The sequence below is a fragment of the Telmatherina bonti genome (assembly GCF_933228915.1).
Source record: "Telmatherina bonti genome assembly, chromosome: 9".
Lineage (NCBI taxonomy): Eukaryota > Metazoa > Chordata > Actinopteri > Atheriniformes > Telmatherinidae > Telmatherina > Telmatherina bonti.
In genome coordinates this window covers 7,392,379-7,419,247 of record NC_136627.1, presented here as the reverse complement: position 1 = coordinate 7,419,247, position 26,869 = coordinate 7,392,379, and the positions used below count along the sequence as shown (strand labels likewise).

Genomic DNA, 26,869 nt, shown 5'->3' with positions numbered 1-26,869 from the left:
GTTGCTAGGCTACGTATCCTGCTACGTTGCCAAATCAGTAACATTCAGCTTTCGGTGCAGCTGAAATCAGCCAAAACTGGCAACTCTGACAGGATCAGTTAGGGCCGTTAGGACAGCAGAGTTTCTGCAAGCAGCCTGCAGCTCTTGTTTGTGGAGAGAACTGCAGCGTTGAGGATCATTATGACTTGTTTAGAAAGCATTTTCAGAAAGCCAGTGGCTGCTTCACGAGCCGCAAGTCAAGAGTCAGAGAGCCGTATGCGATGAGGAACACGGCACTAAAAGATGGATCTTTGTTTCAGAACCACACATTTATAGTTGTATTTAGGTAAAATGTGCCAAATCAGAATAAAACTTGTTGAAATTGTTAGATCTGTAATGTTATTATATGTGTATTGGTGAGGTAACTTCAGAAAGGATGGGTAATTTATTACAACCTAATGAAGTCTTACACAGTTATAACAGCAGTAATAACCATAGTCACAATAATGTTCACATAAACACATCTGTTATCGGCAGATATCGGGATCGGAACTCCTATAAAGTGGATCGGTGCATCTCTAAACAAGCTGTTTAAACCGAACAAGTGTGGAGGGCATAAATAGTTCATGAATCTTTGAATCTGAACTGAATCGATTGTATTGTTTAATTTCCACGGTGATGTTTTACCCGCCGAAGGTCCAGCACATCCTGCAACATGAAACGGATCCTGGACGTGGTCTTCCTCTCCTTTATGATTTTCTCCATCTGATTGAAGTACTGGTCCATACGAGGCTGAGGAGGAGCACAGCGTTACTGAGTGGATGCTCGTGTTTCTCCGTCACACCCCCCCGTCAGTTTGAGTTTCCTACCTTGGCCTTCTCGAAGTCCAGGTCCTTGCCGATGGTGGACAGCAGCCTGCAGAGACACTCCAGAGACTCCTCGTCGTGATTTTTCAGCAGCTTCACGATGCAGTCGTGCATGATGACCTCTGTGAGCATCTTGAGTTTGAACAGCTCGCCGATGAACTTGATGTTACCCAGCGAGCGCCTCCTGGCCTTGTCTTTAGCATCTTCCAGCTCCTCGATAAGCCGCTGCTTCTCCTCCTCCTGGAAGAACAACGTTCAGACAGAAAAAGGTGAAATTAGAAGAAAAACTGTGGAGAAACAGATTTGCTGTGTGTCACGCAGTGGAACCGCTTTTTACCCCCGATGCAGCTTCCAGTTCCTTCTGCTTCTTCTCAAAGATCTCGTCGTCATCTTTATCCTTCTCAAACTCCTTCTGGCATCGGTTCAGCAGCAGTTTGCGGAAATGATGACCAAATCCCGGCTTGTATGAAGTCTGAACCTTGAACTGAAAACAGCATTAATATTAGAAAACACTGGTGTGTCAGGTCCTCATTGGTTCAGATAAGGGTGGGGAACTGCTGACTGCCTGCAGGTGTCAGGAGTTTCCCTGCTGCAACACACCTGACACACATCTGCTTGTACCAGCCTTTTGAAATTAAATAAAATTAAATGAAAATTACTTTATTAATCTCCAAAAGTAAATTCAAATTTAACTTTTCCATGTTACTTTTAAAGGCGGTGGCAGAGCGGACGGTCTGACTTTTGTACGCTCTTCCAAAACCCAAATGAAATAAAAAGGGAAAGGATTTAGAAAATTACAAATAATTTATTTTTCTTTTGACAAAAAATAGATTAAAAGGTGGATCATTATTTGTTCCAGTTAACAAAAACCAACAAAACCCCTGAAAGTGGTAAAAAAAAAAATTAAAAAAAAAACATTTCATCCCGTCTCCACCTGAAACTCATTTCCAACCAAAAACACCGCCCCCAGATGTGACATAAATTCTTCCCTCACCGCTCTCACATTCATCAAAAAGCTAAAACACAGACTTTAAATGAAAATCTATCTGTTTAATATAATATAATCTACTAAAATATAATAGAAAAAATAATTTAAATTGCATAAGAGGCCATTTCTCATAAAAGAAAACAAAAAAAATGGCCTCTACATGGCTAAATGCCTATCGATCTGAGTCAAAGTGTTGCAGCAGGGAAACTCCTGACTTGGAGGACTTCGGCCCTCGGGTTGCTGACTCGGTTTGTCATCCCTGGAGCTTCAGATAAACAATCACCGCCATGTGGGCGTCAACGTTCAGACTAATTCAACCAGACGTCGACAGCTTACCCCTGAAAGGCAGCGGCACATGTTGGCGTAGGCCACGGAGAAGTCTGGCTCGGAGATGGCCTTCTCAAAGGTCAGGTCGATGACTCCTTTCAGCCGCTCCTCGGTGTCGATGGTCAGCTCCGACACCTGGTTCATCAGCTGCTGAAACTTCTGAGGCGTGAGTTTGTTGAGGATGCTGCGGACCCGTTTGAACAGTTCCTGGGTCTTCATCTGCTCCGGGTCATTGTCCTCCGTCTCTTCCACCGCACGGCTGCGAGTCGGTTTCTTCATCGACGGTTTCCAAGCCTTCTCCGCCTTGTTGAGCTGCACGTCGTTGTTCAGGGACATGCTGGTGATTATCTTCCGTGGCTCTTTCCTCTGGATCTGCTGGGAGCGACGGGGTCCGCCAACTCCCATGCCCATACCTGGAGGCTGGCGGGGTGGCGGGGGGGGGGGGGGGGGGGGGGGGGGGGGGGGCGCAGACATTATTTGACTGCTACGGCTCCGTCTTTATGAGCAGAGCGCCGGGTCAGGACGTTAACTTACCAGCCCTCGGCTTCCTCCTCCCATGCCTGGCCTGCCCAGGTTTGCGAAAGAAGGCGTAAAGTCAGGACCGCAGTTCATCCCCGGGAGGCGGCTGGGGTCGAGCTGACGGAGGGGGGTCTTATTTGCCTGAACAGACACAAACATGAGTTAGCTGGCAGATGACAGTCTGTCTTAACATTTCATTCCTGATGAAAATGGAATAAAAAAAAGTCTGGGTAAAATTTTTATTAGCAAAAATCAAGTATTTCCTTTTTAAAAACAGATTTTCCTGAAGTCGAATTGAACTGGTACTCAAATGGAAGCGTAAATACGTAGATGGAGATGCAGCGCCATTATTGCATACTGTAGCATTTTAACTGTGAATCCCTGTGTGTTGGCGGAGAGAAGAGAGACAAAGATGACGACTACGGATCATTACACTTGCTGTTTTCCATTTAAATGGAGGAACATCCATCGTCTGCCCCATGAGCGGGATGAAAAAGGAAAGGAAATAATGACTGGGAGAAAAGGAGAGTCTACATGGGTGTAGCGTTTACCAGATGGAGATTTCATGAAGGAACTGAGGTGGCGGTTGCAGCTTTCTGCTGGACAGGTCGGTTCATTCACTCTAACTGAAGTTTATTTTGGCGTTGTGTTAGAAACAGGACAGGTAGTCCAGCAGCTACTTTATCCTCCCACTGAGTCGCATCATTTCCTGTTTCTGCTGTATTAAACAGCAGAAATGCTCATTTGTTTGCCGACAGTGGAAACCAGTTTGCAGTTGCTCTTTACAGAAGTCATACCAGCAGGACACCGTACGCTGCTTTCATACACATTTTTCCATAGACTGTGTATAAAAAGATGGGCAGAGCCTCCGTAACGTCACCTGTAGGTTTCTGAAGAGCTAAATTGAAGCTCGGTGGGCGGTTCCTACCGTCGCCATCTTGGCTTGCGTCTCGCCCGGTATACAAATACCCATATGGGCAAAGAGGTGGAGCTGAGAGAGGAGCCATGAGCGTCATGTTGGATGTTTGACATCGAGCAAACTCTGAGCTGCCTGTAGCTAAAAGCTAACCAAGCTAACCCCGAGATAACGGGAGCTAACCAGCTAACGGAGGTAAGCAGGCTAAAGCTAAGTCACGTTGTTAACCGGCTAAAAACCGCGGTTGTTCTACGTTCTTCTTACTTGAAGCGGGAGATTGGGTACCTGTCAATCAAAAGGACACGCCCCTAAATATGCCGAATTTTTAGATTAAATTACTTTTAAACGGGCGAGTTAGAAAAAAATTCACTCCCCCCACAGTTGTCATGAAGGTAAACCTGACCTATTAAACCGAAAATGTATTTTTGAACCAGGCTGTAAACATGTTTATTTCTGCTGTGAAGTAACATGGGAGTCTATGGGGATTTGCTCTGTTTTGGAGCCCCTAGTGGATGAAGGGGGAACTGCGGTTTTATGCACTTCCACTTGGCTTCACTTTTAACCCCCAGAGGCTCCGCCCATCTTTCCCATACGATCTATGGATTTTTCCCCAAAGTTTCATCATTCATTTCAGCTGATTTGTCAGGAGCAGTGGGGGTTGATGTCCTCCCTCTGGTTGCACCGTTTCACACAATTAGCATTAGAATGGTACCAAACATGTGTCGGACATGTTTGTAACTTCTCAGCATCCATAACGAAACAGAATTACGCGTTGTTCTGCACCTCATCACCTGACGTGACTCTCCAACTTGTGAATGATGTAATATTTTTAGATCTGTGACTCTGCAGCTTTGTCAGCGGTGAACCGCACTACAACGGTAAGGTTTGTATTCAATAAGCGCACCACTAAATGGGAGTAATCCTCACACACTGGAGCTTTAAATTGTAAAGTTTTGTTTTTTCATGACAAGCAAATAAATCTGGAAATGTTCAGGAGGTTTTCTTTGCTTGCTTCCACCCCGCCTCTACATCTCAGCACCAACACAAAAGCCTCTTCTGCTATTCACAAATCTTTTGAAAGAAAACGGTGATTTCCACAACACAGTTTCCTCCTCTCCATCCTGCTTCCCTCGAGCTACCGACAGATGTTCACTTCCAGCTGCGAGACCACATCTCCAATAAAAAGTCTCCAGCTGGGAAACTCGTGCAAACAACCACCAAGGAGAAAGTGTGGACCATATGTGGAAATGGCTGAACAGAGATGAAACCGTCTGAGATGAGAGGAAAGGTCTGCACCTTGTCCAGCACCACGTCGCTGATGGCCGGTAAACCCTCGGGCTTGTTCATGCTGGCTGAGCTGAACTGGAATCCCAGAAGAAACTCTCGGTCATATTTCTTCTTCTCTTCTGTGTTTATTGGCTTCCATTGTTCTGAAACAGAAGCAGCAGGAGATTTTTAACATGAAGGGGTGGGGGGGATATGAACCTGACTTGGCACAGCGAGGCAAACACCAGTTAGATCAGGACAGAGACCCACCCTCTTTGTACTGGTACTTCATGTCAGTAGTGGTCTGATTGGAAGGATCAGGCTGAATGTTTTCTGCATCTAGTTTGTCCTCCTTATCCTCCCACGTCAGCTCTGCCTCCTCGGGAGCAGGAGAAGAAGCAGCAGGAGGTTCTGGTGCTGGGACAGAAGCTGGCTCAGGCTCTGGTGGGACAACTATCTGCTCCTGGGGTTAAAAAAAAAGGGAAGTTTGGAGTTTAAGATGCTGGCCAGGGCTTTAGAAATAAGCTGCAGTAACTTAAAATATAATAACAATAATAATATATAGTGCTTTTCACACATAAAATCACAAAGTAGATCACAGAACAATAAGACACAGAGAGAACAGGATCTAAACGGTGTCAAAAAAAAAACAATCGTCTGACTAAAAGCCTGTCTAAAAAGCCACAACTTCACAGAGTCAAGGCAGCCAAAGGAAAGCAGCAGCATGCTCTGCAACCAAGGTGCTCCTCCTTTAAAACAGCAAAAGACTGTTTATTCATACAGGCATGAAAAAACAAGTAGGTTCAAGTGAAAAATGATGAGTGATGGTGCAAAGACAACACCTGGAGTCTACACACAAGACCGCACAGAAGAAGCTAAAGATCCTTTTATTAGAGGGATGACACTGTAGAGGGTTAAAATAAATTTACTCAAGAGTTCAGTTGTGAGGAAGGATCACATAACCACTGCTGGTTAGTTAGGTTAGTTGTGGAACTTAGTGGGCTTAGAAGAGTTAGATATCATCAGCATAAAAGTGTACTTTATCTGTATTAAAGACGTAACTTTCTGAACTAAAAACCGGACATGTTCGATGACATCTATCGTGTTTGGACTGCTGCAACCCAGCAGCATCCCGAGACGGAGACCGACACTAGACAGCTTTTACAACCCAGATGCGACGCGACGTTTCACTTCATGTATAATAAGGAACTGGATATTTGAACATGCTACGTCACTGATTCAGTAAAGAAACACAAGAAGAATAAAAGAGAAAAAGGGACAAAACGAGTCATTATGAGATCGTCTTCTGCTGGCTGGAGAAAGCTAACAGGTCATTCAGGATGCAAGACGGATGCCGAGTGACGGGAATGTGGAAAAAGTTCTGTAGTGTGTCTTTAAGAAAATGAAAAAGAAAAAGAAAAATACTTTATAAATCCCCAAAGGGAAATTAAAAAAGGCAGATAAATGCCACCTTTCCTGTTTTGCTTTAAAGTTTAAATCTTTGGCTGCATTTAAAGCGTAAAAAAACTGAATAAAAACGGTGAATAAGAACATGTTGGTGAAGTGAACACACCTCCTTAAAGGCATCTAGGAGGTCTCCCACCGCCTCCTTTTTGTTCAGATCCTTCATCTTCCTCTTCTTCTTTGGCACAGACAGAGCAGCTGCAGAAAAGAGACAAATCAGCACCAAACAGGAAAGTAAACGTTGCTCTGCGGAAAACGGTCACAGGAAGAAGTGAGAAACTGACCTTGCATAGTGTTTTCTACAGGGACGGGGTTGGCGATCTGAGGAGGAGGCGTGTCCTCTCTGTCCTCTGCTGTGGGAAGAAGAGGAGTGGACGACGTCTCCGGCGTCCCTGCAGGAGACGACGTCTCCTCCTTGGCGTTGGACTGAGTCTCTGCAGCTTCATCGTTAACGTCCGGGTCAGCATCAGAAAGTAGTTCCTGAGCCGCTGTCGCCTCCGTGACCGTCTCATCAGGATGTTCCTCGGCAGGTGTGGCTGCCGACTGCTCCAAAGGTGTGGGTGTGGCTTGGACAGTCAGTGTGGCGGTTGCCTCGGTTACAACTGCGGGGGTCTGCAGGTCCGGCTGCTGGCTGATGTCCGGCTCAGCTATGGGGCTGTTGTCGCGCTCCGCCATGCTGACGATGGGAACCTCAGGGTCCTGAGGAGCTGGGAGAGGGAGGCCGTTGGGGAGGCGGAGCTCCTCAGGCTGTGCAATGGGAGACTCCAGAGGATCGTCCAGGTTACTGGGCGGTAACGTGACTGACAGCTTCTCTGGCTCCGCCTCTGCTGTACCGTTAGAGGTGCAGGGAGGAGTTTGACACGTGTCCAAAGAGGTTTCTGCTGCCTCCTCCTCTTTCAAATCCTCCTCATCTGCTTTGGTGTCCGTTTCTGTTTGTGCAGGGGTGGGGACGGGGTCAGGAAGAGGTGCGGGGTAGGCAGGTACCTCTGGTGCTGACTGGGGAGGTGGCGTGGCCTCCCTAGGAGGCGGGGAAGCATCCATCACGTCAGCAGCAGGAACACGGGGTGTGGAAATGCTGTTGGGAGGGGCGTCCTTTGACTCTGAGGGTAGAGGAGGCGCAGGCGCCTTAGTGTTCGTTTCAGAGGAGGGAGTCTCTGTAGGGAGGGGGTCGCCCTTCGTAAGCTCAGGGGTCTGTGACAGAGGGGGAGGCGAAGGTTTCCCTCTGTCATCTGGAAAATCAAAAGTGGAGACAACATGTTAAAGGCTGAGAAGGCTTAAAGTCTGAGTAGAAACAGCCGATAACCTGAAACTCCCGGTCTCATTTGGTCTAGTTTACTTTTAGAGGCGATCCTCGGTTTACGTAGGAGTTCTGCTCCTACCGCTGCAACGTAACCTGACATTTTCATCCTTAAATACCCAATATTTCCCCCTTTGATCACTAAAAACTATCTAAATACTACGGCTGTGACCATATGCTTTTGCCCCAATTCGATTCCAATTTTTTGGGTCCTGATTTGATTTAAATTGCGATTCTCACAATTCTTTAATATTGCTGATTTTTGCAGATTAAAAACAAAAAAAAAAATGTGTAAAATGTGTTTTTTTGCTCGTTATTTTTCTTCATTTCAATGAGGAAAAAACAACGCAGTAGCTAGATTCATTCTGCTGCTATAATGCCCAAGAAGACAAGTACAAAGATCAATAAAAAAAAAACAATAAAAATGACAAAAATTCTATAGAGTGCATTCATTTTATTTATTTGAAAAAATAAAAAAAAGATTTTAACAAAAAAATTTCCAATTTTTCGATTTGATTTTCCCACTAAATACACATATTATACATCATGTTAATAGAAAATCAGTAGAAGCAATTAAAACACGCACCGAGGCGTCGTCTCAGCCTCCAGGTCACGTGTCGTAAGAGCTTATGTGGACAATCATAGCTTCAAAACTTGCTTTATTTTTATTTAAATTTACATTTATTTAAAGGTGTTGTAAAGTGGAAACGACGCAAGTCGAGGACCGCCTGTATTTGGCGAGGGACGTACATAAAACTTCCACCTCAGAGCAGAAACGATGCGCTGTAGCAGCTTCAGCTGCTGGCTAGTTTCCATCTGCGATCCCAGACGTCACATGCTTGGTTGAGTCCAGTTATCCGTCATGTGGAGCAGAATCTAAACCACAGCTGACTGATAACTCAATTTTATGAACTAATCAGAATTTGCTGTTTTATTTCTTTCTTCTTTTTTTTTTTTTTTTAAATAAATCTGGATCCCTCTTTAATTTGCCCCCCGAATGCGCTCGGTGTGTTTCCGTAGTTTGCATCAGGTTCATAAACATTACATGAAAACATTTTGGTTGGAGTTATTTATAGCTTAATAAATCAACATAAATAAAAGATAATGGTGATAAGTTCGCTTGGTTACGTCATTAAATGGATACTGAAGCATGAAGTCGCCATGAAGTGAGAAAAAACCCTCAATTGGGAAAACAGAGTGAAAATAAATCATAACTTCCTGTTAGTTGAGATATTTGTAGATTATAGTTCCAGATATTTTATGTATGCTTATAGTGTTGTTTTTTATGTCTGGACTAAAACCACCGACGGGTCAGAAACCCTTCCGAATGAGTGAAATTTATTTTTTACAAGGTAGTTTGCTGCAGATCTCTCTTGTGTCCCAGAATGCGGTCCTGACTGGTTCTAAATGAGCCACTCTCCCGTCTTCCTGGTGCTACTTACTAGGGGTGGCAAAATCTAATCGAAAAATTGGAAATCTGGATTTTTTTCTTCACAATTTTAAAATAGATTTTCTTTTTTTTGTTATAAAAATCTTTTTTTTTTTCTTTCAAATAAATAAAATGAATGCACAATAAAATTTTTGGTCATTTTTATTGTTTTTTATTGATCTTTTTACTTGTCTTCTTGGGCATTATAGCAGCAGAATGATGGTCTGGTTACTGCGTTGTTTTTTCCTCATTGAAATGAAGAAAAATGATGAGCCAAAAAAAAAAAAAAAGTTTTATACATTTTTTTTGTTTTTAATCTCCAAAAATCAGCAATATCGGAGAATTGTGAGAATTGCAATTTAAATCGAATCGGCACCCAAAACATCGGAATTGAATCGGGACAAAAGCATATCGTCACACCCCTACTACATCCCGCCACTGAATCTCTTACCGGACCCGACCGCCTCATCCCTAGACACGACCGATTCGTACAATGTGCATCTCCCTGCTTATATTTTCAGATGGAGTGCTGCTACAGTAGGGCCAGACGGTCAAACTTACCTGCATTAAAAGTGTGCTTCCCCTTTGTGTTCTTGAAACCTTTTTTTTTTTATTCAGTCTTTATCTCATTGGACTTTTATTAGGCAAAATGTTATGTCTCAAACTTTCCTTACACCCCCATCTCCCATTCTTACAAGTCCAGCTCTAAATCAGCTGGGTTTTGGTGCCACTATACATGAAAAACCCCTTCTTGGCTGTATTCCTGTCATAGAGGAGCAACATTTTTCACCTTTCAGACACATATAGAGCTGTCTGCTAACTTATTGGTCTTAGGCTGCTCCTGATTGGACATTATTGTAAATTAACCTCTCTGATTGGTGGAAATGACGCTTCATCATCATTTATCCATCAAAAATTATGGATATGTGATAAATAAGTGTGTTATGATGGATTCATCCACTCATTGTGGATTCACCATATAGTTACACACTATTGTTCCTGAGAGATTGTTGGCAGGTGACAGCCGCTTCTACAACCGAGTGGACTTGTAAGAGCTAAGGTCTGATAAATGACAGCTGCAGCTGAGTGAGAGGTAGAGAACACAACGGACAGATGATAGCTGAGTTAATCTGGGGTGTCACAGCGTTGCTTTCTCTGTAAAGACTCACCTGGTCTAACCGGAGCAGGTGTAGCAGCAGCTGGGATGCTCTCACCGTTAGCCTGGGGCACTGCTGGACTTTCTGATCCAGATATAGCTGTCTGTGGAAAAAAAAAAAAAAAAAAAAAAAAAAAACCACAAACTAGCACCAGGTATGACCCTACAGCTGAGGACTGCACATTTTTTTTCCATCCGACTAGGTGAAAATAAGCTTCCAAATAAAAAATAAAAGTCATTTTGACGACTTTTTTTTGCACGACGTAAACAGGCACTTCTCTTAACTAAATACATATTTCCAACAAGAAATGACATAAAACAGTTGAATTTCTTCCAATGAAACAGTAAAAACTCACACAGTCGAGATGGCAAACACCCCTTGGACTGATTCATTTAAACAGAAGCCAGTCAGAGAGCCTTAAACAGACATCATCTGTGAAGGTGTCTGAAAGTGCGGCTAGGCCTTAAGCTGCCGAGCAGCATCTTGTTACATCCGCCTAGGTGAAAATAAGCTTCCAAAGAAAAGTAAAAGTCCTTTTGATGACATTCTCCAGCTTTATATGCACGATGTAAACCAACATCATGTCATTTTTACTCCACAACTTGTTTAAAATGTGCTTTTTTTGCCCGACAGAAAGGAAAACTGACATTAGCTGTCTGTTCTGGAGTCCTCTGTGTTACATCGCTTACAAGTTATATCAACTCACCTGTGGGGGGGTTGGGGTGGAGCCACTTCGGCCTCCTGACATAATCTCTTCTGTAATGTCTCGACCTCCTTGGTTAGGGTCTCTTATTCTAATCTGAGGAGGTGACAGAGAATTACCAAACACAATGAGGATTAAGATTAAAAACAGTCGTATTAGGAGTAAGAAGATCAACATTTACAGGAGGATGGCTTCTCGTGGACATCCGCTTATCAGCTGTGAACGCTTTGCAAGCCTCATTCATTAAGACTTCAAACAGAAACACACAAAAACCTTCCCAACAAGCAAACTAAGAGTGAGAAAAGTTACCAGCAGGAACCAAACTGAGGCCAAACAGTCAGATTTCTCTGCTGGTTTAAGCAGTTGTGAAACTGGCCGACTCTTACAAAAGACACCATCAGGTCTGACAACTGCAGCTTTCTGTGTGTGTGTGTGTGTGTACACACACACACAACATCAGGCTGAATGAGTGGAAATCTGTTCCAGCGCACATTTTCTAAAGTCCCATTACTCTGTCATGAAAACGATCCGAGTCCGAAAGCTGCTGACGCGCAGCCACTGCACAAGGATTAAACTGGAAAAGTTCCCTGTCAGCTGTTACAACACTCCTTTTTTTTTTTTTTAAACTCTTTAACCTACTTTTGAGAATAAGTGCAACAATGTTTGCTCAACGCAAGTGACCTTTACCTGCTCTGCTTTGCTGGCAACTCTTCTCCAACAGCACTACAAACCCTGGTGGGCCTCTCTCATCCTGGGGCTGGAGTAGCCGCTCCAGCTAGCTCTGCTGCTGGACTTTCACGCCCATAAAACAGGAAGGTGGGTGAGTCTAGAGAGCAGTTTCAGCTTGGTTTCGCTCGCATAATTCCCACCCAGGACAACGCCGGCAGAGCTGGTCAGCGAGCTGAGCTAGCAGCCTGGTGGCTGTCCCACACGCTGAACAGAACAGGGAGGGAAAAAGGCAGAAAGCGAGTGGCCTTGTAACGCTGTGGTATTGGAATGTGCACCCCCGCCCGCAGTGACTAACAGACAGTTAAAAGGGGTCAGAGGGAGGAGGGGCTTGGTTGGGAAAATGGGAGGGTTTCCAGAAAAGAAAAGAGAGTTGGCATTATCAAATGAGCTGCAGCTACCAGAAGAAACTCCCCCCCTTTTCCCTCCGTCTCCCTCTCCTTCTGTCACCCAGCAAAGTCAGATTCTTTCAGCCGACTTGGAGCAAAAGGAAGAGGAGGGGGAGGAAGGCTCTCTGGTTAGCCCTTCCGGCTGAGAGGGGGGAGGAGACCAGTGGCCACGTGGAGCTGAGCTATGTGCTGACATGTCCTTCACCCCCTCCCTCCTGGACTTTCTCTGTTCCACACAGTAAACCAAAAGGAGAAGAAATTTACAGTTTAATACCCCCCCTCCTAATTTAATCTCTGTAAAATAAAGAGTCTGACGCTCTATCCAACAAGGTGAAGTTTGTGCAGCCTGTGAAACCTGCACAAAGTCTTCCAGCTGAACTCCAACCAGAACAACGAACCCTCCTCTGCTATCAGATAACGCCTACAGATTTTCCTTATCTACAAATGACGGCGACTGATTTTGAAACCTGGATGCAGTGGTGGATTACACATCTGACCTGAATGGTGGAAGATAGACGTGGTGGGGGGAAAAAAAGGTATTATATGTTGAAGTAGGAAGCCCAAATTTCTGAAAAATTATCTGTCTGCACTGTGGTCCTGTGGAGAAATCCCAAATAGACCACAGTCAAACATGGGCAACTTTTTCTTTTCCAACCTGGAACGTCACAGTACAGAGGAGTTTTACTTTCCGGCATCACGTCACACACCAGCAAGCAGATATGAACACACTGGAGGTGTTGAATGTACACTGGGACTGATTCAGTACATAAAAAAACCACGATTAGAGGAAAAGGAGAGAGAGCGAGTGACAAGCCATCGCCATCAAACTGACTTTTACTGACTGGAGAGATCCAGTCAGAGAAGAGTACGGAGGCAAAGCAGAAGCTGAATCAGCCGTTGTTAGGGGGCGTCACTACGCAAAAATCTGCCAAAGTAAAGAAATGTGGCTCTAAAGCTTGTTACATCCTAGACCTGAAGCAAGGACTTTGTTGAACAAGATGTCTGCTTTATGTGCAATAAACCTGGTTGTTTCATACTGAACGAAACTTCGTCCTCGGCAGGGCGGGTCGTGCACGCGGCTGGGTCCGAGTGTTTTAATGCCACATGTTGTCGTACTTTCTCACCACCTGGATCAGCTGTTTTACCAAAACAATCTGTTTTACCTGCAACAGGAAAAATACAGAAGAAGCGACTTTCTGCTTCATGCTTTTCCATGCTAACCACGCCCACCTCAAATCTCCAACCAATCACACGATACTTCTCAGAGCAACGCAAGAAAAAACGTCTGCCAGCGCGATGTGTCGAGAACTGTCTTCAATCATGTAAGCCAGAACAAGACGTAATTTTCTTCTCAGGAGCTTGAGAACAAGAACAAAGTTCTCGCTGCTTGTGGAGGATGTAACGATCTTAACACTAGAAATACCAAGATTTCCAGTTTCTCCATCAAAAGCCCCCCATCTCCTTACTGCAGTCAATCACTCACTTACTGGCCTTTTGTTTTTCAAATGAGCCAGTCTGCATGTTGCTCCCCCACCCAGATTACAAATGCAAAATACTCCTTACATTCCCCTCAGCTCAGATCTGTAGAGATGATTGAATCTTTTGTTGTTTACGTTACATACATGTTTCAACACATTACACCACGCTGGTTTGTGCCATGATTTTATTTTAACTCTCCTTTTAGTTTTACATTTATGCAGCTGCTGTACACTTTTAAGTTCCCTCTGGATTAATGAAGAATATATCCACCTATCTATCTGTTTAGTTTTTCTTTTTTTTTTTTTTACATATTTAATCATAATGCACTAAAAATATCTGAATAAAACACTGAGTGAATGATTTTAATCTTTTTGTTATTTGTCAGTGATTGTGGATTACAGTTTGTAATTTTGAGTGAGTTTAGAATAAACAAAGTGCTCAAACAAGAGAGGAAGAGTTCTCTGATGATGATGGTTCGGCTGTGTGGTTCCTAGATGATGGTTGAGTCAGCGGCAGGGTGGAGCAGTAGATCAGCAGGCAGAATAAAAACTGGAACTCTGCAAATGGCAGGACGGCAGCAGACAAACCGATGGTTCATCTGCGGCACGTGTATTTATCACATGCCGCTATGGTTACATGATGTTTTTTTTAATTCGGAATTAAATAATTCAGAATTAAGGTATTCTCCTACGAGTTTACATGAAAATAATAATTCCAAATGAAGGTTTACATGAAACACATCCTTACTTAATTCCTCTTTAGAGCGGCGGGTTGGGAAGGGTTCTGATTGGACAAAAGGAGCACGTGACGTATGACGTATACCGGAAATAAACAAAGTCGGCTCCCTGCTTCTCAGTCGTAACTTGTAAAAACTACATAATAAGTACCAGTTTCGCTGCTATTTTTATTATAAATGTGAAGTAGCAGCTCAACACCAGCATACTGCTTCACTTTCTGCAGCAACTGAGAAGGAGAAGAAAGACAGACCACCGAACACGGAGGCAAAACAACGCGCGTCATCGGGACAGGACAAGGTAACGAGCATGCTCAGAACGACCGGGATTAAATTAAAGTTTACATGACAGAGGAATTAAATAGTTCGGAATTAAAATGCGACGGAACCAGCCAATTACATCGGAATTAAGTTTAATTCTAAATAGAAATTTGCATTTGGAATTAAATGTTTACATGGTCGTTTTTCATCAGTGGAATTTGGAATTAAACAGGAATGAAAACTCCCATGTAAACGCACGGACTGCGAACACTTTTCAGCAGCACAGTCGCTCTTCTTCAGCACCTGACACTGCTTCTTTCTGAGGGAATGTCCTGCAGTTTGTTGAAGCTGCAACTTTTTTCCTTCTCTTGAAAAAACCTCTTCAGTAATTTCTGTGCAAGAAGCACCAAGAAAAGTTGCATTTTTTCAGTGGACGCTGTACATTTTTTGTACAACAGGTGTGTGTTAATCGCTGCCAGATCGAGCACATTGTAAAACGCACCTCCATGTTCCTGTACACGCTTTCTGGTCCGTAATGACAACACCACACTTCAGGTGGCTGCAGTCAGTAACAGAGGTGCGAGAAAAAAAAAATCGAGTTACAGAAAAATCTGGATTTTTTTTTGTTTTATTATTTTTAAATTGGCTTTTCTGGTCAAAAATAGATTTTTTAAAAAATGTTTAGATGCCAGATGGGAGAAGAAGTTACAGCTTTTCTCCAGCAGAGGGCAAAATGTTTCTTTTCGACTGTCTTAGTAACGACGTTCTCTCAGTTTGGGAAAACACGTAAACAGAAGACGGAGAATGGCGACAACCTGCAGAAATGCACAGATATAAATCCTCCACCTTCACATTTTAAGTCAAAACTGTGACACATTCGGGATTTTTTTGCTTTGAAGGGAAAAGCAGAGCTGGACGTGTGGAAAGCTGTTTGTAAACTCTATAACGCACATGTCGCATAGTAACAGCACTTTTATATGCAGTTCAAGCTTCTGAAGCAAGACTAAGTTCAAACAGCTGCTTCAGATATATTGCTGCTGAACACAGTGGATTTTTTTTTTTTGAAAATCTGGCTCGTGAGATAGTCTGTAAACTTGGTCACTTTTCACCTGGTCTGCTGTTTAAAAAACTAAAAATGAGGAAATACTGAGGAATTGCAATTTTAATCAAATCTGCACTAAAAAAATTGAAAAGAGAAAAGTAAACCACCACTTGGTGCTGAGAAAACAGACAGATTTGTTGTTTTTGGGCGCAACATCGTCAGCATTGTGAAGCAATGCATTGTGTTTGACTGGGGCTGAAACTTCCAGTTATTTGCGGTTCATGGTGCCAAGAAAGAGTTGTGCTTCTTTGCATGCTAGCCAGTGACAGTGATGTAAAAACATCATCAGTTGTAACAGTCCTGGGGGAATTTCCTATATTTTCAACCCTGCTGCGACGCCCCGATTTTCTTCATCGGGAGAAGAGGTGATGCACTGGTGTGGCTGAAAAGCAGCAGATATAACTTTCCTCCTGGACTTCTGATTAGAAAAATTCCAGCTGCCGGACTTCGTTAATGTCCCAAATAAAAAAAGCAAGAATGTGTGTATGCGGTTCGCGTTTGTTCCCATCAAATAACAAGTCTAGTTGTTTATATCTTTTCTTGCCGAGATATACACAAAATTTAGATTTGTCATTTTCCATCTCGATGTGCGAGTGTTTGTTGCTATATCCTGTGGGATAGAAAATGTCTATATGTCTATATTTGTCATATTCAAGTATCCTGTTGTCACGCAGTTGTTTTTAGCTGTGGGCGGGGTTTTCTCCCTCCTCCTCGAGTCTCTGCACCGCTTTGCACAGAGAGTTAAAGCAAGCACACCTCGTTACGTACATAACGTGAGCTACGTGCTACGTCATGAGAGGCAGCGTGTAGCCACTGTTGCCAACTTGGCGACTTTCTCGCTAAATCTGGCGACGTGTTTTGTGAAAAGCAACTAGCGACAAATCCAGCAACTTTTACAGGAGTTGTTGGAGACTTTCCTGGTGTTTTGGCGACTGACTATAAAGCGCATATTGTAAAGTTATTGTCAGAACGAGAGTCTCTCCCCGTCCTAAAGCACTCAGTCACTCCGGCTGCAGCTGCATCCAGTCAGAGGAGCAGAGAGGACACCTGCACGACTCCACCTACAGTCACAATGAACAGCCAAATCCGCCACTGATCCCGCTCTGGATTACAGAGTGGGACGTAAATTACAAAGTTTTTCACGTCACGCAAAAATAATTAATTCTATTTGATTACATTCACAGCCTCTGTCACTTACTCACCTCATCCATTGTGTGTGACATAAGCATATTTATCTAGCTCCTCATGTCTCTAGAAAGTACAGAAAGGAGTGGGAATCAACTTTGGTTAAATTTGCTATTTGATAATCTAACATTTAATAAAGCGGAACAAAGCTGATTTATACAATTTGGTTTTAATGGTATTCAAAATAATTTTTCAAAGGGATAGACTGTTTCAGTGGCAAAAAAAGAAAAGAATAGAAGAAAAATAGTACAGGATCCTTCATCTAGCGGTGGTTTGGATACCGAAGAGAAGATGTTGACCAAACAACTGTCGTATGCAAAGTATGTCGCCACAAAAGGTAGTAGCACCACAAATTTATTTAATCATTTGAAAAGTCACCTCCTAGAGCACCTATTTTCATACGTTGCATTTATTCCATCATGCAAAGTCACTTTATTTTGTTTTAAAATGACATGTTTCTGCCACTGCTTTAACTGTTCAATAAATACGGTTTTGATCAGTTTGCTTCGTTACAATTTCATCCTTATGGCATGAATGTTTAAAATCAGCATATCTTAATGCAGTATGAACAATTATGTTTTTATCTGGACACAAAATCATCTTACTGATGTGATTGTATGCACCGAAGCATTAATCCAAGGCTAAGATAAGTATCGAGATATATATCGTATATCGTGACATGCCATAAAAATATCGGGATATTACTAAAAGGTCATATCGCCCAGCCCTATCACCAATACACATTATAGGAGCCAAATATGTATAATGAAATTAATTAATTTAATGGGGTTCATGTACTGTGCACTGGGTGGCGCTGTCACCATATCTATATTGGTAAGTGCCAATGAGGTGGGGGCAGGTGTTGACCCGGAAGGACGCACAGGTTTTTGACCGCTTCGGCGGAGTTATTTCATATATGCTCTCCTGATTTGTGGATTTTAACTTGGGATGATAAAATAAAGATCGCACTGTTTTGATACCTTTCTAATGGCCTCTGGATTTCCCTTTTTTGATGGACATGGAGAAGCAACAGGTAAACATAGCCGCCAGGCGCGTCAGACCTAGCATTACCGGCAACACTTCATTAGCCCAGCACTAGGCTGGCTATTATATTGTCAAAAACCTGCCCGATTGGACTAAGTTTGGAACCCCAAAGGGCCTATCTTTTGAAGACGGCATGGGGACGAGCCGTGTGTGAGCCGCGGTGTGGAGACGCGTCCTACTATCACAGACTTTACAGCAGCCAGCTGTGGTGGTTGCTAACGTGGCTAATCTGAGGAGCGCTGGTGACCTGGAGCTGGACTGGAGCAACGCAGACCATCGCTTTGGATTAATAATAAAGGCGCCCAACGAGGTATGTGTAGCGCTACACCATCGATGGCCTAATTGTGTGCACACATTAAAATAAAATCCAATGCATTGGTGATAATCGCGCGTTTGGAATATATTGGAGAGTTGCGCTTCGCATATTGCGCCGGATCACGTGACTTATTGACCTACTTTTGCGTTCACCTTAATTGAACTCTGCCTTTCGCGTACAATGGATGCGTGCGCGTTGGACACGGACATAAATACTGAAAATGAACAATTGTCTAATGGTGCTGTACATCAAAAACGCATTGTGAAATTAACAGAAAGGGCATTGGCTGAAAAGCTTGATAAGCTACACAATACAAGAAAGTCTAAGCTAAATAAAGCAGGTGATATTAGAAGAGTTTTAAATGATTTGATGTCAGAAGGTAATAAAACAAAGGTGGTAAATGCTTTTGATGAACTAAAACTGGTGTGTGATGATGCAAAATGTATACATGAATCATTGTTGTGTCTGTTGAAGAGGGTGAAAATCATGAAATATGGTTTAAAGCAAAAATGATTTCAAATAATGAGTGTTTTTCCAAGGTAAATCAATGGCTCTCTCAAACTGAAACACAAGGGCAAATAAATACACATGCACAAACAAATGGAAATACAAATGAAAATGTGGAAAACTGTGACAATGATGAACTCTCTCCAGAGGATAGTATGTCTAATTTCAGCAATAGAGGCAGTCAAAGGAGTAACAAATCCAGCACTTCATCAGCCAAGTTACGGGCAGCAGCGGACAGGGCTGCAGTTTTGGCCCGTGTTAAAGTATTAAAGGAGCGGCATGCTATTGAAGAGGAAGAACAAAAACTAAGAAGAAAAGAGATGCTTGATTTGGAGGCTGAACTGGCGGCATCAGAGGCAAGAATGGAAATTTATGATGCCAAGGAAGAGTGCCAGTTACAAGCATACTCAAATGCCAACAGTATATGCAACAAAGGTGGAACCAAACAAGAACAAATGTTAATTCCCTCTGCCCAAGAGTTCATACCTCAAAATGACAGTAACAAACAAATATTGCATCAAAAGGAGAAATCTAAAGTGTGTTCAATGGAAATTAAAACAGCGGATGTGAGACCAAAGCAATGGAATGCATCAAACACAAGACAACAGCACCGCCTAGTGGAACACGATGAACGTAAATGTGACACAAGTCAAGGAAACCCTGTAATGGGACAACGTGGAAATCAATGTAAAACAAACGCACAGCCCAATTTGCTGGAACACAATGGAAAAAGCATGCAAATAAATGATCAAATTAAACAAAATGAAACAATCTCAGTCGCCAACCACTCTGCAGATGCCTGGAGACTTTCTTACCATCATGAGCAGACAAACTGAGATAACAGCAGCTCTCATGAACCAGCAGCAGTCAATGACACTTCCACCAAGAGACATTCCATTTTTTGACGGAGATCTTCTGCACTACAGGACATTTATAAAAGCATTTGAGCAAGGAGTGGAAAGTAAGGCCACTGCAGCAGACAGTTTGTATTATTTGGAGCAATTCACTCGAGGCCAACCTTGTGAATTGGTGCAGAGTTGCCAACACATGAATCCTGATCGTGGCTATGCTGTGGCCAAGGCTCTACTGCAGGACCACTTTGGAAACCCTTACAAAACTGCCACTGCATATATCAGCAAGGCTTTAACATGGCAAACAATAAGAGCAGATGACACAAAGGCACTTCAAAGCTATGCACTATTTCTGCGAGGTTGTAGTAACATCATGGAGGAGCTGGAGTATGTGCAGGAACTGGACATGCCTGTAAATATGAGGGCAATTTTGACAAAGTTGCCTTACAAGCTAAAGGAGCGCTGGCGGAGCAAGGCTCTTGACATTATGGAGTCTACTGGATATAGAGCTGGATTTAATGATTTGGTGGAATTCATAGAGCGTCATGTGAGGATCCTTTCAGATCCCTTTTTTGGAGATCTGCAAGACTACAGCTCCAACACAACATCTTTAAGCCAGCCCAAGTCACATCCCAGCAATAGAAAGAAGGGTAATGTGGTGGCTAGTACAGTGACTGCTATGGACACTCATAAGGAATTTAAGCAGCCATGCTCACTCAAAGAAAATGAAAAGGAACTTTGTGTTTGCTGCTCTATGGAACACTCTTTGGAAAAATGCAAGCAGTTCAAGAAAAAGAGACACATGGATAAAGTGTTCCTTTGGAAAAGAAAGGGAGTGTGTTTTGGTTGCCTTCATCAAGGCCATATCAGCCGTAACTGTGGAGCAAGATTGAAGTGTGATATCTGTAATCAAAGCCATCCTACAGTGTTACACATAAATTGACAGACATCTGCTCCAGAATGTGGATTGGAATCACCAGAACCCAAGCCCATCTCTCACACAACTTGCGGGCATACAGGGGCCGGCAAAGGCCGCACCGTGCTGTCAGTGCTTCCTGTTAAAGTCAAGGCTGCCAAGGGCAACAGTGTGATCCAAACATATGCATTCTTGGATCCGGGCAGCACAGGAACATTTTGCTCTGAACAGCTGATGCATCGCCTGAACCTCTCTGGTAAAAGAACTAAAGTCCTGCTGCGAACCATGGGTCAAACAAAATTGAGTCCAGCCTTTTCCTTGTTCTGTCTTGAGGTGGCTGGCTTGGAGAGTTCAGAGTTCTATCCTCTCCCAGAAGTCATCACACAAAAACAAATGCCAGTTTCCACAGATGATATGGTAACCTCGCAAGATCTGTTGAAGTGGCCATATCTGTCAAAGGTTCATATGCCATCCATTCACGCAAGGGTCGACCTGTTGATTGGTACCAATGCACCCAAGCTGCTGGAGCCATGGGAAGTCATCAACAGCCAAGGAAATGGCCCGTATGCTGTGAGGACTGTGCTTGGCTGGGTAGTTAATGGCCCGATGGATGGGAATGGTGAGTTTGACTCTGGAACAATATCAGTGAATCGAATTGCAGTCAGCAAGCTAGAAGAACTTCTGATGAACCAGTACAATCATGATTTCTGTGAGAAGCAAATTGACAAACAAGAAATGTCAAGGGAAGATCAAAAGTTCCTCAACATAATGGAAACATCTGTAAAATTACAGGATGGAAAGCACATTATGAATTTACCATTCAAGAAAAATGAGGTCTACTTGCCAAACAATTTTGCTGTGGCTCAACAAAGATTACAAGGTTTAAAGAAAAGGTTTAAGTTCAACCAGCAGTTCCATCAGGAATATGTAAATTACATGAATAACATCATTGCTTGCAATTATGCAGAACAAGTACCCGTGGAACAAAGAGACCTTCACAGTGGAAGAGTTTGGTACATCCCCCATCATGGGGTACATCATCCGAGAAAGGGAACCTTACGTGTTGTGTTCGACTGTGGTGCCACATTCAAAGGTGTTTCCCTCAATACTGAATTGCTGCAAGGCCCCAATCTCACAAGCACACTGCTGGGTGTTCTCCTAAGGTTCAGACAACAGCCAATAGCCTTTATGGGAGACATTCAAGCAATGTTTCATCAGGTGCGTGCGCCAAAGGAACATCGGGATTTCCTTCGCTTTTTGTGGTGGCCTGGCGGAGACACAACACTAGAACCAGTGCCCTACAGAATGATGGTGCACTTATTTGGAGCGGTCTCATCACCGAGCTGTGCAGCCTATGCTTTAAGAAGAACTGCCCGAGACAACCAGTTGGAGTTTCCAACTATTGTCACAGAAACAGTCCAAAAGAATTTTTATGTTGATGATTGCCTGAAGAGCTCAGTCACAGAAAATGATGCAATCCAGTTGATACATGGTCTCATTGCTCTGTGTGGAAAGGGAGGCTTTGCTTTGGAAAAGTGGATAAGCAACAGTCGTGTTGTTCTGCAAGCCATCTCAGAAGAGCAGAGAGCCAAAGAGCTGAAGACTCTGGATCTGGATATTGATAAGCTTCCGATGGAAAGAGCGCTTGGCCTCCAGTGGTGTGTGGAAACTGATGCTTTCAATTTTAGAATGGAAATGAAACATCAGGCCCTAACCAGGCGAGGAATGCTGTCAGTCAACAGCTCTGTTTATGATCCACTGGGATTTTTGGCACCAGTGACGCTGCAAGGCAAAATGATGCAACAGGAGCTGTGTAAAAGAGGCTGTAACTGGGATGATCCTTTGCCACAAGATATTTTAAAGCAATGGAGAAGGTGGTTGGAGGAGTTGAGCCAGCTCGCGGCATTCAGTGTGGACCGGTGTATCAAGCCAGCTGATTTTGGACCTGTGAAGCAGGCACAGTTGCACCACTTCTCAGATGCCAGCGAAGGAGGCTATGAAACAGTTACATACATTCGCTTGACGAATGAAAGGGACAGAATCCACATCTCCTTTCTCCTTGGTAAAGGCAGAGTAACACCTATAAAGGCTGTGACCATTCCCCGACTCGAGTTGTCTGCAGCTGTCCTGGCTGTGAAGATCGATGCTATGATCAAGGCTGAGCTGGGAATGCAGCTCAAAGAATCTGTGTTTTGGACCGATAGCACCTCCGTGTTAAAGTATGTAAATAATGAGGATCGCCGTTTTCACACATTCGTAGCAAATCGAGTTGCCACAATCAGAGAGTTGTCAGAACCTGGGCAATGGAGACATGTGAGAACGAAAGAGAACCCAGCTGATCATGTGTCCAGAGGACTGAAAGTCTCAGATTTCCTGAAAACCAAAGGATGGTTGAGAGGACCAGAATATCTGTGGAAGGATGAGGAAAGGTGGCCTGACACTCTGATGGATATCACACTGGATGTGGGAGATAAAGAGGTCAGAAGGGAGGTCGCTGCTAATTCTATCAGAATGGACACTCCTGCACCTACAGACCAGCTCATCTCATTCTTCTCAGACTGGAGGAGACTCAAAAGAGCAGTGGCCTGGTACTTAAAGCTGAAGTCGTGGTTGAAAGAGAAGTGCAAAGGAGTCAGTCAGTCACTTCCTCCAGGAGAACCAGCACCACGTAAGAAAGCCACCAGTCAGTCCCAAAGAAGCAAAGAAAGAGTCTGTTTGTCTTTTGAGGATTTACAAAATGCTGAAATTTCCATCATTCATTACTGTCAGCATCAGAAGTTCAAACAGGAGATTGACGCTCTTTTAAGTAGCTCCAAAGTGAGCCGCCACAGTCCTATCTACAGTTTGGATCCTGTATTTGAGGATAGGCTGTTGAGAGTTGGAGGCAGACTTCACAAAAGTGCGATGCCCGAGGAAGCCAAGCATCCAATTATTCTTCTTAACGAACAGCATATTTCCAGCCTCATCCTCAAGTATGCTCACCAAAGCCTTGGGCATGCTGGACGATCTCACACTTTGTCATCTGTGAGGAGAAAGTTTTGGATTACCAAGGGCAATTCTGCCATAAGAAAAATCATAGGAGAATGTAGCTTTTGTAAGCGCTACAATGGCAGACCCTTACAGCAAAAGATGGCCGACTTGCCTGCTGCAAGAATTTTACCCGACCATCCCCCTGTCACCAACACTGGGGTTGACTACTTTGGTCCAATCGAAGTAAAAAGAGGAAGATCTTGCTGTAGAAGATATGGTGTGATATTTACTTGCATGGCAAGTCGAGCTGTTCATCTCGAGATGGCATCTACACTGGATACTGATGCATGCATAAATGCCCTGAGACGTTTTATTAGTCGAAGAGGACAAGTTCAACATCTGTGGTCCGACAATGGAACAAACTTTGTGGGAACTGAGCGAGAACTTAAAAAAGCCCTTGCTAAACTGGACCAGGAAGCTATAGCAGGACACCTAGCGCAGGCAGGAGTTAATTGGACGTTTAATCCGCCTGCAGGCTCCCATTTTGGTGGTGTTTGGGAGAGGATGATCTGCTTGGTGAGAAAGGTCCTTGGCTCAGTGCTTCACCAGCAGACCCTGGATGATGATGGGCTAACTACAGTATTGTGTGAGGCGGAAGCAATTTTAAATGACAGGCCGATCACCAAACTGTCAGATGACCCCAATGATCTGGAGCCGCTCACGCCCAACCATCTGCTCCTTTTAAGAGGAAAACCCTCAATTCCGCCTGGAGTCTTCACAACACAGGACCAATATGGAAGAAGGAGGTGGAAACAGGTGCAATACCTCGCTGATTTATTCTGGAAGAGATGGGTCCGGGAATATTTGCCATTGCTCCAGCAAAGACAAAAATGGAATGAAAAGAAAAAGAACCTTGCTGTTGGAGATATTGTGGCCATTATGGATCAAGCTGCTCCACGGGGATCTTGGCTGCTGGGAAGAGTCTTGGAAGTTTATCCAGATACAAATGGTCTAGTGAGATCAGCAAAGCTGAAGACTAAGTCCAATACAATTGAAAGACCAATTTCAAAACTATGTTTAGTGCATGAGGTCTAATTACTAATTTGTAAAGGTCAATGCAGTATTTGTCTCCTTGTCTGTGAAATTTTGAGAATTGCCATGTTTGAGTACCATGCCAATTAGGGGCCGGTGTATAGGAGCCAAATATGTATAATGAAATGAATTAATTTAATGGGGTTCATGTACTGTGCACTGGGTGGCGCTGTCACCATATCTATATTGGTAAGTGCCAATGAGGTGGGGGCAGGTGTTGACCCGGAAGGGCGCACAGGTTTTTGACCGCTTCGGCGGAGTTATTTCATATATGCTCTCCTGATTTGTGGATTTTAACTTGGGATGATAAAATAAAGATCGCACTGTTTTGATACCTTTCTAATGGCCTCTGGATTTCCCTTTTTTGATGGACATGGAGAAGCAACAGGTAAACATAGCCGCCAGGCACGTCAGACCTAGCATTACCGGCAACACTTCATTAGCCCAGCACTAGGCTGGCTATTATACACATATAATAACATTACAGATCTAACAATTTCAACAGGTTTTATTTTGATTTGGTACATTTTACCTAAATACAACTGTAAATGTGTCGTTCTGAAACAAAGATCCATCTTTTAGTGCCGTGTTCCTCATCGCATGCAGCTCTCTGACTCTTGACTTGCGGCTCGTGAAGCAGCCGCTGGTTTTCTGAAAATGCGATCTAAACAAGTCATAATGATCCTCAACGGTGCAGTTCTCTCCACAAACAAGAGCTGCAAGCTGCTTGCAGAAACTCTGCTGTCCTAACAGCCCTAACTGATCCTGTCAGAGTTGCCAGTTTTGGCTGATTTCAGCTGCACCGAACTCCACCAAAGAGCTGCTCTGGTAGCTCCGTATATATAATGAAAAAGAAACGCCCACATTCTGGAGGCATTGTTGTATTTTCACCATGTACTGTTGCATAAGAACGCCATTACTCTGTTCAATATTTAGGATAACGATTCCTTACTAAAAAGCTGAATGTTACTGATCTGGCAACGTAGCAGAATCACAGCGTGGGAACGCTTCTTTAGGGGGTGGCAGCTCTCCTCCTGTCTTAGTATATTAAGTTCACGGCTCCTGCGATGGTGTTCTTTACCAGGCTCATCTGTGCTCAGCAATAAACAACCAGGTAGGTGTATGTGGGATGTTTAAGAGTAATGCTGGAAATTGATGTTGTTTGGGTGTGTGTATGAGTGTGTATGTGTTTGAGTGTGAGAAGGGAGGGGCCGATGAATTTTTTTTCATTGTCTTTTTATATCATCTAAAGCACTTTGTGTTGCATTTTATTGTAGAAAAAGTGCTTTATAAATAAAGTTTGATTTGAAGTGCGGCTCTTGTTGAATTAACATTGAGGATCACTTTCTAGTGGAACAAAAAATGTCACATATTAACATTTAAGGCATTTATTTCTTTTAAAACATGTCCGAAGCATGTCATCAAACACATCTGCACTGGCTTGACTAGTGTGGTATCGGTACACTTTTATTAATACCAAGTACACACGCCGGGTATTGATCTGATACAGATTCTGATATTGGTATCGGTGCATCCCTAGTTTACGGGCAAGTCCAGCGTATAACTGGTTTAACTACTGAGGAAGTTCCTGCTCATCAGATGCTGTGATCCTGCGCAGTGGAGCCCCGTGGGACGAGGGGTGCAACAGTACACTCCAAACCTCGTTTTGGTTTCTGTACATATTTATTCATAAAGATAATAGTTTTACTTAAAAATTCCAAAATTATATTTTTATTTTGAAAGTCAGTAAAAAACAAAAAACAAAAAACAGTTTCACAGTAGGAACAAATGTTATTGTAAAAAATAGATTAACATTTTCTGTAATGAACACTGATAAAAAATATGTAAGATTAAATAAAATTGAAAAATCGTGGGGGGTGTCCCATATCTAAAAGACTCCTTTTTGCAGGAGGTATATTATATCTCTGCTGATGAAACGGTTGGATGACCCATCTGACTGATCTCAGATCAGCTCAAAGCTGCAGCAGGTCACGTTTGTGTGTGTTTAACTCACAAACAAGCTCATTCTGGTGGGTTTTTTTATATCTCCATATTGAATTAATTTATTTTATATTTTTATGTTGCAATATTAATACAACTTAATATTTTGATCTATATAGTCAATATTTTTCAATATTTACAATCAAATTAGAAAGTTTTTTAAACATGTAGGTTCCAGTCTGTCCATATTTGATGCGTTATTAAATTACAAGTTTAATTATTGACAAATGACAAAAAGCACTTTTTTTTTTACTGGTAGGCAAACATTTAAGAAGGGTCTTTGTCATTAATTAAAGTTGTAATTTAATAACATCAAATATGGAGAGACTGGAACTTACGTGTTTAAAAAAAAAACTAATAATGGTTGTAGTTATTATTTTTAGTTA

General features: G+C 43.0%; 1 protein-coding gene across 5 annotated transcripts in view; it reads right to left on the bottom strand.

Annotated features, from left to right (window-relative positions):
* The window catches only part of LOC306760841 (eukaryotic translation initiation factor 4 gamma 1-like), a 61,366-nt gene that overhangs the window by 8,910 nt on the left and 25,587 nt on the right, over positions 1–26,869 (bottom strand). For 4 of the 5 annotated variants that reach the window (XM_079246844.1, XM_079246845.1, XM_079246846.1 and 1 more), the window contains 11 exons: positions 10,915–11,007; positions 10,221–10,311; positions 6,610–7,554; positions 6,435–6,523; positions 5,132–5,324; positions 4,892–5,025; positions 2,695–2,820; positions 2,170–2,580; positions 1,183–1,329; positions 849–1,085; positions 667–771 (listed from right to left, as the gene is read on the bottom strand). In XM_079246844.1, coding sequence (XP_079102970.1) covers positions 667–771; positions 849–1,085; positions 1,183–1,329; positions 2,170–2,580; positions 2,695–2,820; positions 4,892–5,025; positions 5,132–5,324; positions 6,435–6,523; positions 6,610–7,554; positions 10,221–10,311; positions 10,915–11,007 — 2,571 coding nt within the window. Of the gene's footprint in view, positions 1–666; positions 772–848; positions 1,086–1,182; positions 1,330–2,169; positions 2,581–2,694; positions 2,821–4,891; positions 5,026–5,131; positions 5,325–6,434; positions 6,524–6,609; positions 7,555–10,220; positions 10,312–10,914; positions 11,008–11,598; positions 11,870–26,869 lie in introns of those variants that run through there. The other variant, XM_079246848.1, reaches the window with a different exon arrangement.